Below are 12,178 nucleotides of genomic sequence, written 5' to 3' on the forward strand. Positions count from 1 at the left end.
GCCATGGTAGAACCAAATGCTGCCCTTAGAAGTAGGTGCCGGCTATGACTTGATCGCCATGCTAACATGGTCTGAAGCAAATGCTGCCCTTAGAAGTAGGTGCCGGCTATGGCTTGATCGCCATGCTAACATGGTCTGAACCAAATGCTGCCCTTAGAAGTAGGTGCCAGCTATGACTTGATCGCCATGCTAACATGGTCTGAACCAAATGCTGCCCTTAGAAGTAGGTGCCGGCTATGGCTTGATCGCCATGCTAACATGGTCTGAACCAAATGCTGCCCTTAGAAGTAGGTGCCGGCTCTGGCTTGATCGCCATGCTAACATGGTCTGAAGCAAATGCTGCCCTTAGAAATAGGTGCCGGCTATGGCTTGATCGCCATGCTAACATGGTCTGAACCAAATGCTGCCCTTAGAAGTAGGTGCCGGCTCTGGCTTGATCGCCATGCTAACATGGTCTGAAGCAAATGCTGCCCTTAGAAATAGGTGCCGGCTATGGCTTGATCGCCATGCTAACATGGTCTGAACCAAATGCTGCCCTTAGAAGTAGGTGCCGGCTCTGGCTTGATTGCCATGCTAACATGGTCTGAAGCAAATGCTGCCCTTAGAAATAGGTGCCGGCTATGACTTGATTGCCATGCTAACATGGTCTGAACCAAATGCTGCCCTTAGAAGTAGGTGCCGGCTCTGGCTTGATCGCCATGCTAACATGGTCTGAAGCAAATGCTGCCCTTAGAAATAGGTGCTGGCTCTGGCTTGATCGCCATGCTAACATGGTCTGAAGCAAATGCTGCCCTTAGAAATAGGTGCTGGCTCTGGCTTGATCGCCATGCTAACATGGTCTGAAGCAAATGCTGCCCTTAGAAATAGGTGCTGGCTATGGCTTGATTGCCATGGTAACATGTTTTGAACCAAATGCTGCCCTCAGAAGTAGGTGCCGGCTATGGCTTGATTGTCATGGTAACATGTTTTGAACCAAATGCTGCCCTTAGAAATAGGTGCTAGCTATGGCTTGATTGCCATGGTTACATGTTTTGAACCAAATGCTGCCCTCAGAAATAGGTGCTGGCTATGGCTTGATCGCCATGGTAATATTTTTAGAACCAAATGCGGCCCGCCCTTAGAAATAGGTGCCGGCTATGGCTTGATTGTCATGGTAACATGTTTTGAACCAAATGCTGCCCTTAGAAGTAGGTGCCGGCTCTGGCTTGATCGCCATGCTAATATGGTCTGAAGCAAATGCTGCCCTTAGAAACAGGTGCCATTGCTGCAAATCATAAGACACTGCTCTAGAAATATTGTGGGTTTGAATCCCAGGCGAGTAATATGCCTGTGATTTTTTTTTTCCACAGAACTCGGGAAAGTACCGAGTACATAGTGCTAACACACATTGGTGTATATTGGTAAAACCAAAATGAATATTCTTTATCCCCGATGCAAATTTAACATCTATTATTTTTGTTTTTCCATTTGCAGGTAACTTGTTTGCCAACGATGACAGAGAGTTACCCAAGCAGCAGGTTAGTTCGGACTTTTCATAATCGTTAATTTTTTTGAACAAATGCAGGGTTTTCTGTTCCTCCTGAGATAGTTTTTTAATTTTTTCTCTCTAAATATTAAGTGTTGATTTTGTTTACAGTATTTCAAATTGTAATGTTACTAACCTTTTCCCATTATTACATGATATTATCAGTGTGTCATAATATTTATAATGATTGAATGATTAAATTTGTTATTATGATTGAATGATTTAACTTATATTGCTTGTATTTGTTTAATGTTCATTGTGTATTGCTGCTTCTTGATTTACAGGTTCAAATTTTAGTATATTTCCATCGTTTGCTTTTGTCACATTTTGGATTTTCTTTCCACCGTGTTCCTTTAAAGACTAACCAGTTACACAAACAACTGTTAGGCTTAGACGTAGATGTAGATATAGATGAATAGATTGTATGCTTGTGCATGACCACTTGCTTGTGGGTCCATCTGCTTATTAAGCGGATAAAAGTTTCTTAGTTGCAGCCCCCCACCTATGAAACAATTTGTCAATGACTCTCAAGATAACACCTGACTTTGCTATTTTTCGATAACATCTCAAAACTTAGCTTTTCAATCAGGCGTATTATTAACTCTCCTGAGGTCTCAGCGCAGTGAACAGTTTTCTAGATACCAGGGCTATACAAATCTTATTAATATTACAAATCTTATTATTATGCATAAATTAGTATACTGCAGCAGCCGATTTCACGAAATGCTAGGCATAATCCTACCTCGAGTTAGGACGAGTTACCCGACCTACATGTAACTTAGGATGGGTTCAATGCGTCCTACGTCTTCAGACAGGGAACTTAAATTGTCCTTAGTCTTAAGATTAATCCTTAGTTAGGAAGAGTTTGGTGAAATCGACGGCAGGATCTCTTATAAGTGCTTATTGTTTTTTTGTTTCTTTTGCTTTGTTAGTGGAATGAGGAGCAGCAAGATATTCATTTAAATCAAGAAGATGAAGAAGATGAAGATGAGGAAGGGAGAGAGAGTCAGGGTGAAGATCGAGACGAGAATAACGTCAACAGGTTTGAGATTTCATGAATCATCATTTTATAGAACAATGTTCTGCAAGCCCGGTTCATGCTTCTTGCGAATGGGAATGCACTACGAATTTTGGGGTCACAAATTCGCAACAAAAATTTTGCATCAGTTGGCTAGATTGATTGAACATATTTGATTTGTTTGCGATTTTTTCCAGGGTTAATGGATTCTATTTGTCTTGATGCTTGGCCCGATTGATTGAAGATAATTGATTGAATTTTTTTTATTTTTTTTATTTTAGGGTTAATGGTGATATTCAATTGCGTGCCCCAGGAGCTGATCATATTGACGTTATTGATATGCCAGACGAAGGAAATGAACAAGTCCAACTTCCTAATCCTCAAGGTAATATATGCTTAGCCTCCTTGCTGAATTATTGCTTACCACCACGTACCGACTATAAGGTTTGTATTCCTCCTACTGATCCCTATATGATCCCTCCTCATAGACCCATTTTTCACTGTTTTCTCTATTTGCCCTCACGTCACATTTTTTTTTTTTTTTTTTTCCCCCTCTCTTTTTTGATTTCCTTATTTATCTATTTATTTAGTTATTTTCTTTTCTGTTTATTTGTTTACTTATTTATATATTTATTCATTTATTTATTTGATTACTTTATTTAATTACTTTTTATTTTTTGCTTGTTTGTTTACTTACTTGTTTTATTGTTTATTTATTCACTTAATTATTTTTTGAATTATTTATTGATTGATTGACTGCTTGTTTGATTAATTAATTAACTTATTTATTTATTTTTCACTTATTTGTCTTTTTTTGTTTACTCCTAATGTTTTGTAGCGTTGTCGTTTCTGTTATGGGTTTTTTCCCTTTCATTGTTGCCTTGTTTGTATTTTCTGTACTTGTACTGTTGAGGTCAAATAAATAATAAAAATAACAATAATAATAATTCTGTCTGATAGATTGTGGAGACCAGTGCCACCATCCCAAACCATTTTCCACTTTGATCATGCCTTTCCAAAAATAAAACTTGATGTTAGAACTTATAGAAGGGCATTACTTCCCATGGTCTCAGTTATGATTTTGTGATTTTTGTTTCTTTTTCTACAGGTTTAGTTCCTGCTCTTAAAAAAGACAGCGTTAACCAGGTGGGTAGATGTTGGTCGTTTTGGTTTCAAGTTTCAATTTGTTTAGTACGAGCCATAAATCTTGAAGTGAGCAAATATTTGTAGTAAGTCATTATAATTTGAAAATGAGCTTGAAATCGTAGGAACTTAAAGGCAGTGGACACTATTGGTAATTACTAAAAATAATTAACTTATCAGCATAAAACCTTACTTAGAAGCGAGTAATGGGGAGCTGTTGAAAGTATAAAACTGAGAAGACTGGTCTTTATCAATGACAATAGTGTCCAGTGTCTTTAAGGCAAAAAATTCAGCGTTGTGTCCAAAACCCACTGTCTCTAGTCTCGTCAACACTTCAATATCTGCATGAACCCAATTATTCATTTGTACACTTAATTTTTTACTTTTTATTTATCTGTTCTGATTGCTTCTGTTTATTTTGTTTGTTTGTTGTTTATTTGATCACTAAAAATGTGCACATAATGTCAATTGTTTATGTAAACATGACAAGGCGGCTGGTTTGGATTTACAGCAACTTCAATTTCTTGGTTAATTTACAGCTGAAAGGCCGAGGGGATAATTTATCTGAGGATGATGAACAACAAGAAAACCAAGTAAGTTTTGTTATTAATCGTATCGACACGAAGAACTCAATTTTATTAAACTATAAACAAAATTCCAATGGCAGGCTGTTTTTGTGTTATCGGCTGCGGCTTAATCACCATGTCATTAAATCATTGAAGGCTCATAGCAACGACCTTAGCAACAGCAGCAGCCGTAGCTGTCAATTCAAACACTGCTGTAGCATTTCATGATTGTTTAATTTACCTCGGTTTTATGCTTAGTGTCCTCATACTGTTGTTTAGAAATGTTGGTTTAGTCATCTAATTTGTGAATTTAAAAAAATTTTTTTTTTTAAGGGTCTTCATTGTATGTACTTTTTGTGGGACAAAAACACAATGTCCACAGATTTACATTAAAACTTACACAGTTTGGTAGTAGAAAGCTTCCCTGAAAATATTACTTGCTGAGGTGCTGTGGTTTTTAAAAAATGAGTAAAACAATGTCATGAAAATAATTTTCGTCTCAGTGATCATGAGACGAAGATTATTTTAGCATGTAAAAACGTATTTTCATGACATTGTTTTACTCATTTCTCAAAAACTACAGCACCTCAGCATCTAATATTTTAAAGCCATTATACACTTTTGGAACAGAAAAGAAAAAAAAAAGTTCACAGATTTACAAATAACTAACAGGGTTTACAGAAGGTAATGGTGAAAGACTTTTCTTTAAATATTATTCCATGAAATGCTTTACTTTTTGAGAAAACATTAAATCAATTATCAATTCTCGATATCGAGAATAACAGATTTATTTTAAACACATGTCATGACACGGCGAAACGTGCGGAAACAAGGGTTGGTTTTCCCGTTATTTTCTCCCAACTCTGATGACCGATGGAGCCTAAATTTTCACATGTTTGTTATTTTATATATAAGTTTTACACGAAGTGTGGGCCTTGGACAATACTGTTTACTGAAAGTGTCCAAAGGCTTTAAGGTACGCTTTCTACTATCATTATCTTCAAATGGTGTAAGTTGAATGTAAATCTGTGGACATCGTGTTTTGTAATACAAAAAGTACCCAAATCCTTTAAGGTTATTATGCACAAGATTTTTAAGATTGAATATATAAATTATCACAATTGCATATCACTTTCATGGTATTTTCATGGAATTTGTTCAGATTACAATAAACACAGTCAAAATGCTAAAACCATTGCCCCTAGTAGTTTTATATTGGTATATATACGTAAATAAATGTGTATAACATGCATACAACTCATATAAATATGTTTTATTTTCTTTCATCAACAGAAGCTCCATCGAGAAAGAAATAATATAAATGCACATGAAGACGCCAGAAGCAGAGAAATATAAAAACTGTTTAACCAGTATTTCCATGCCAACAGGACATGAGTGATAATTAGGAAAAAGGGTTGCCATGGAAACGCTCAACAAAATTGTACTGATCGCCTTAATTGCCTTAAAAAGAAATGACTTATGAGATAACGCAATAACATTGCAAGGTGTTCAGACAGAAGATCTTTGATTGCTGTCTACAATTAGCAACTTAACTATCCCCGTTTGGGGTATACTTCTACCCTGATTGGAACCTTTTTCTCTCCATGTGGATAACAGTTGTCTGGAGTCGCGGAACTATTGCATAAATGACACCTTAACTATCCCCATTGGGATATACTTCTACCCTGATTGGAACCCTTTTCTCTCAATGTGGATACCAATTGTCTGGAGTCATGGAATTATTGCATCAATGACACCTTAACTATCCCGATTGGAATATACTTCTACCCTGATTGGAACCTTTATCTCTCTATGTGGATACCAGTGGTCTGGAGTCAAGGAACTATTGCATCAATGACTCCTTAACTATCCCGATTGGGATATACTTCTACCCTGATTGGAACCCTTTTCTCTCAATGTGGATACCAATTGTCTGGAGTCAAGGAACTATTGTATCAATGACACCTAAACTATCCCGATTGGGGTATACTTCTACCCTGATTGAGACCTTTTTCTCTCAATGTGGATACCAGTGGTCTGGAGTCAAGGAACTATTGCATCAATGACACCTAAACTATCCCGATTGGGGTATACTTCTACCCTGATTGAGACCTTTTTCTCTCAATGTGGATACCAGTGGTCTGGAGTCAAGGAACTATTACATCAATGACACCTTAACTATCCCGATTGGGCTATACTTCTACTCTGATTGAAACCTTTATCTCCCAATGTCGATACATTTTCTGGAGTCATAATAAGGTTGTCACTGGTACCCCCATCGGAGTACGATTGGATGATGAGTGTCTTTTCTACTGTGACGTGTAATGTAAGGCTTGATAAGCGTTGCCTAAGACCCCAACTGGTTGCCAAGTGGCAGTGTGAGGAATGGGGCTCCACAAACACTGAGATCACCGATTTGTCAACTTGTAATTTCAGTTTGTGTTTGGGTCTTGCCCTCTTTGTGCTGAGAGGTCAAAATGGAAAGATTGCATCATCTTGAACTCATGAAGTGTTTTCTCTAGCAATGGAGCTAAGGATGGCAACAGTGAATTCAAAAATATCTCAAAGATTTCTGTCTTCAAATTCAGTTGACATAAAAACTTAAAGGGCATACGATTCCAACAGAAAAAGTAGTCAAAATGTTCACTTGTTTTTATGTAAAAAGATAGTGTGTTTTTCTTGCATTTCTACTTAAATGTTCATCATATTTGTATGGAATTTAATAATAATAACATCTGGGGTGGATTTCACAAAGAGTTAAGACTAATCTATAAAAATTAAAAAAATAATAACAGTAAAAAATAAAAAAATAATCTTATTTTTAAAGGGTCTATGTACTTTTTCCTAACACAAAACACAATGTCCACAGATTTACATTAGTCACACAGTTTGAAGATAATGATAGTAGAAAGATTCCCTTGAAATGTTACTTACTGAGGTGCTGTAGTTTTTGAGAAATGCATAAAACAATGTTACAAAAAAAACTCTTTAAATGCTAAAATAATTTTGTCTTTCGATACGCTTCATTAAAAAAAAATATAATAATCCAGCACTCAGCAAGTAATATTTAAAGGGAACTATTACTATCTTCAATTGGTGTAAGTTTAATTTAAATCTGTGGCCATTGTGTTTTGTGTTACAAAAAGTACCCAGTCACCTTAAAAGATAGGGTCATACTTTGGTAGGACAAAATGTGTGTTTTTTAATCAAAAGCTAACTTGTAAAAAAAGATGAGCAAATTGAATGTACGTGTACATGTACACGTAGATGTGGAAACTGATTTATTTTTTGGTTAAAAAAGATGGTAATGGCAGTAAGCGTCTTAAGAAACTAATTCCAGATTTGTAGCGCACTTAATTAATCCCAAGAACCATCTCTGCCCTCACAGGTTGCCATCTACCCCTGGGTGGAGAGAAGCAATTATTGTTAAAAGGAACGTTACAGAATTGGTAAGAAAACAAAATCGTGAAGATCACAGATTTACATCAAACTTACACGGTCTAATGATGATGATAGTAGAAAACATCCCTTGAATTATTTCTGCCTGAAATGTCATATTTGAAATGAAATAAATAGCTTAAATTTGCGTTTGGAGTTTATCGCTCAGTGAGCGTTTTATTCGTGTTATTGTTTGCATCAATGTCATGCAAAATGTGTAATCGGTTCTTCACTATTTTCTTGTGACCCAGATGGCCGATCAATCTCGAACTTCTACCTGTTTTAGGGTGGATTACATAAAGTGCTTACACTGCCAGCAACTGTTTTGTTAGCAAAACCAATTCTGTAATGTTACTTTAAGTATCTTGCTCAGGGACACAAGTGTCCGTCCGGGACTCGAACCCACACTCTGCAGAACTGAAAAACCAGAGCTTGAGTTCGGCGCTGTTATCCAATTGGCCCAACACCTTATTGTACAAGCTGTATGTGGTTTTACACTATGAGATTTTGAACTGCTGATTTCCTGATTTCTTGAGCAGTATGTAAATTATGCATTGTTCGTTTTAGCATACATGAAACCTTTCACAATCGCTTGGATTCTGAAGATGGGTTCTTCTCGGTTAAATTGAGCTTTTTTAGCAATGCTATTTATATTTCAAGTATGTGTGTAGGCTATTGCTGCAAGCCAGTTTCTGTGATGAAGCTATGATGGTATATTAAACCAGGGAATCCAAAGTACCAGTGTGTGTTCATAATTAGTTGAGGCATAATCTGTAGAGCGCTCTCTGTGTTGCCTAAATTAATCAAGCTAGGTAATTATCATGAAGATGGGTTCTTTTCGGTTAATATTGAGTTTTTTGTAGCGATGCTTTTTATATTTCAAGTCTGTGAGTAGGCTATTGCTGCAGGCCAGTTTCTGTGATGAAGCTATATGGTATATTAAACCAGGGAATCCAAAGTACCATTGTGTGTTTATAATAAGTTGAGGCATAATCTGTAGAGCGCCCTCTGTGTTGCCCAAATTAAATCAAGCTAGGTAATTATCATTTAATATGATGGGTTGGTTAAGCTAGACTGGGCCCCTTAGGTACCTGCTACTTAAATCCAGTGATTCCATTGGATACAATGACCTCATTGGATAAATGTGCAGTGGCATGAGCTTTCCATAGATGCCCAAACAGTACACTCCTACGTATCACGTCCGCCATAGAATTTGACTGCGTATCTCTATGTGAAATGAATGTAGGTCAAAGGTGATGTACACGCCGGGTGGAGACCGGTTTCTGGCGTTACTCACGAGCCTCGAAGTGTGACGTCAAATGTTCAGGCTAGGGTTTATAACCATTTAATTTCTTTTCAAAATAATCAAGATGTTGTTTTTCTGATTGAAGTGGAAACTGCCAAGTATTTATATTTTAGCGCTCATATTACAGCTGCACTTTGTGTATTCAAAGATTATATTTTGCATGTTCAACCTTGATATTTGGCATTATTTTTTTAATGACGATGCTTGCTATATACATGTACCTTGTAAATTAAACAAACATCATATGTTTACGATAAAGTTTATTGTGAACCTAAAAAAAATCAACTCTTCTGAAGTTTTAACAGGTAGTTTATTTAGGTGGCATGGTGGCTTAATACATAGTTTACAAAAAAAATCAGTTTTTTATGTAAGGGCAATTCAGTCTCTAGGCCCAATTTCATTGAGCCGCGTAAGCAGAAATTACCACTTATTGCTTAATGGTTTCTGCTTATCAAGAAGAAGCAGGATACCAGCCACATATGTGGTATTTGGCTGGTAACCTTACTCTGGTAAGCATGTTTGTTATGCTTAGCGACACTTGGTGCTTATTAGCAGCTCGATGAATTTGGGCCTTGAAGGCAATGCCGTTGTATGAATAGAAGTAGGTTTGTCAGTCGATTTATATGAGGATGGATGAACTTTTATTTCTAGTATTTTTTTATTCCTAGTTAGTTATGAGTAAATTAACTGTTTGTTTTTGTTTAGGGGGATGTAAAGCTGGGATTTAGACAGTATTAAATAGTCACAAAACTTTGATCTTCGCTTAAAACATGATGATTTATTTATATTTTTTTAAAGTATGTGTGCCCGTTGTGTATTTTTTATATATTGTTTTATTATTATTTGTTTGTGAATATGAGTTTTTCTCGTAGGATAGGATTGTTCGGGTGACGAGATGCAAGACTGATTCTAGCAACCTTTATGTAGAACAAGAATAGCACCAGACTATTTCGGCTTAGGTTGTAGCTCCTGCGGCCAGGGCCTATTTCATAGAGCCACTTAAGCATAAAAAGTAACTATAAAAGCACAACCAATTTTGTTTACCAGAATAAGGTTACCAACTAAACAACCAAGTCACATGTACAATTTGTGACTGGTATCCTACACTATTCTGCTTACCACACAGTTTTTAAGGAATATTTTCTGCTTAAAGGCAGTGGACGCTATTGGTAATTACTCAAAATAATTATTAGCATAAAACCTTACTTGGTAACGAGTACTGGGGAGTGTTGACAGTATAAAACACTGTGAGAAATGGCTTCCTCTGAAGTGGTCTTCGAGAAAGAAGTAATTTCAAGACCTCAGATTTAGAATTTGAGGTCTCGAAATCAAGCATCTGAAAGGACACAACTTCGTGTGACAAGGGTGTTTGTTTCTTTCATTACTATCTCACAACTTTGACGACTGATTGAGCACAATTTTTCACAGGTTTGTTGTTCAGTGCATATGTTGAGATACACCAAGTGAGAAGACTGGTCTTTGACAATCATCAAGAGTGTCCAGTGTCTTTAAGCAGCTCTATGAAATTGGCCTCCATAAGTCCGGTGTAGCTGCACAGTCTATAGCCGTAGTGTTGTCATTCATGTGTCATTGTCCAAGAATTATTATTAAATCATTGGTGATGGAGAAACAAAAGTAACATGGGCCTGATATGTTAATATATGGTAATATATGTTAATATATGTAGATCAGTTTATTGAGGGGTTCCCTCAGCTGAAATAGTTTCTGTTGATTTAAAACAAAATATTTACTTATTATTTGGAATTGCCTTGACTAATGTACTTAAAAGGAATATACAACACAACTGGGTATCGGTCAGACGTAACAAAAAAAAATATTATTAAAATTACTTTGGATTTACCAAATTTGTACATGTGAATCTGTCATTCTTGTGAATAATTACGCAAAATAGTGCAGCTCCTTTAGTTTTAATTATTTTTGTTTAACCAAATTTTCTTAGATTTACTTCAATGGTATTAAAACTGCAAACTTTTAAGAGTAACTATAAATATAAATATGAATAGTAAACTTGCTAGTACAACCATGAGTAATATCTCTTTTGAAGGAGTGGTGGCTCTGAAAGTTTGCCAACTTTATTTTTACATGCTTTGGACCATCGTGAGCTCATGCTTTGGGAACTTGTATTTATTGGTGAACCAGAAAGTTCATTGCTCGGCGAAGTACCAGTGTTGCCATGTTTTTCTACCTCTACTGAATACCAATCATGATATATGTATCCCATAATGCTATGTGCTTTTGTGTGGCCCTTTTTTTTGGGGGGGGGGGGGGGGGGGGAGGGAGAACGCTTGGTGATTAGTTTTGCTGGAACACAGAGCGTCTTCTATTTCGAGTAGTTCCTCGGTCAATGATGTTACGACTGAGTTGTCCCCCGATCTCCCTGTCCCTCATGCATGTTGATATTTCTCCAGCTGTCACAAACCCAGTCTCCCTTCTGAGTTAATAAACATTGGTCAAATGACCTCAACCTCTTTGAGCTTGACCTTGCTTGGGCTCCCAAAGGACAAGCTTGCTGACTGGAAGCTTAGGGTGTCGATAGCAGTGCCCTGCAAACTTCACTCTTCTTGCGCAGATTTTGGCACTAACACTGACTAAGCTTTCGGAACTCGAGATAGAGATCTGTGTTTGATATGTTTGAGCAATTACCAGTTTACCTGCCCATGAGACAGTGGAGTTACTTAGTGCAGCAGGAGGAAGTGTAGAGTATCCCTATAGGCCTGTGGAGGTTTTGTACATTATTTGAATTCTGGATGATATGGATGACGGCAGCTTGTAACTAGTAACTTGTTTCTATTTGCTTAAACACCTGCGATCGGGGACCCTCCTTTGTTCAACTCTTTGTGATAGCAACCTTGGACCCCATTGTTTTCCTTTGTAAAAGCAACCGTGGACCCATTGTCCCTTTTGATCCCAGGTTGGAACGTGGATACAAACCCATTTTAGTTTGGTGTTGTGTTCGGATGAGTAAGAGTGGGAGATTTTAAAAACTGTTTTGATCTGGTTGTCGACTACTGTACAACTCTTTATTTTGCCTCATTGTAAGAGGTCCTTGCATGTATTATGTTTATGTACCATATTCTTACTTGATTTCATTCAAATAAACACATATTTTCTTCTGTAATCTATTCTGTTGTATTCATTTAATCACACTGAGACTATGTGTG

The 12,178-nt window shown here is 36.9% G+C and overlaps 2 protein-coding genes across 4 annotated transcripts in view; one reads left to right on the top strand and one right to left on the bottom strand.

Annotated features, from left to right (window-relative positions):
• The window catches only part of LOC139950730 (uncharacterized), a 33,334-nt gene extending 22,473 nt beyond the window's left edge, over positions 1-10,861 (top strand). For all 3 annotated transcript variants that reach the window (XM_071949522.1, XM_071949524.1, XM_071949523.1), the window contains 6 exons: positions 1,474-1,517; positions 2,458-2,567; positions 2,825-2,928; positions 3,652-3,689; positions 4,226-4,279; positions 5,546-10,861. In XM_071949522.1, the coding sequence (XP_071805623.1) occupies positions 1,474-1,517; positions 2,458-2,567; positions 2,825-2,928; positions 3,652-3,689; positions 4,226-4,279; positions 5,546-5,608 (413 nt within the window). In that variant the 3' untranslated portion in view covers positions 5,609-10,861. The remainder of the gene's footprint in view (positions 1-1,473; positions 1,518-2,457; positions 2,568-2,824; positions 2,929-3,651; positions 3,690-4,225; positions 4,280-5,545) is intronic.
• LOC139950732 (uncharacterized) overlaps positions 1-12,178 on the bottom strand; it is a 157,915-nt gene that overhangs the window by 102,900 nt on the left and 42,837 nt on the right. The gene's annotated exons all lie outside the window — the stretch shown is intronic.

This window comes from Asterias amurensis, chromosome 18 (genome assembly GCF_032118995.1).
Source record: "Asterias amurensis chromosome 18, ASM3211899v1".
Taxonomy (NCBI): domain Eukaryota; kingdom Metazoa; phylum Echinodermata; class Asteroidea; order Forcipulatida; family Asteriidae; genus Asterias; species Asterias amurensis.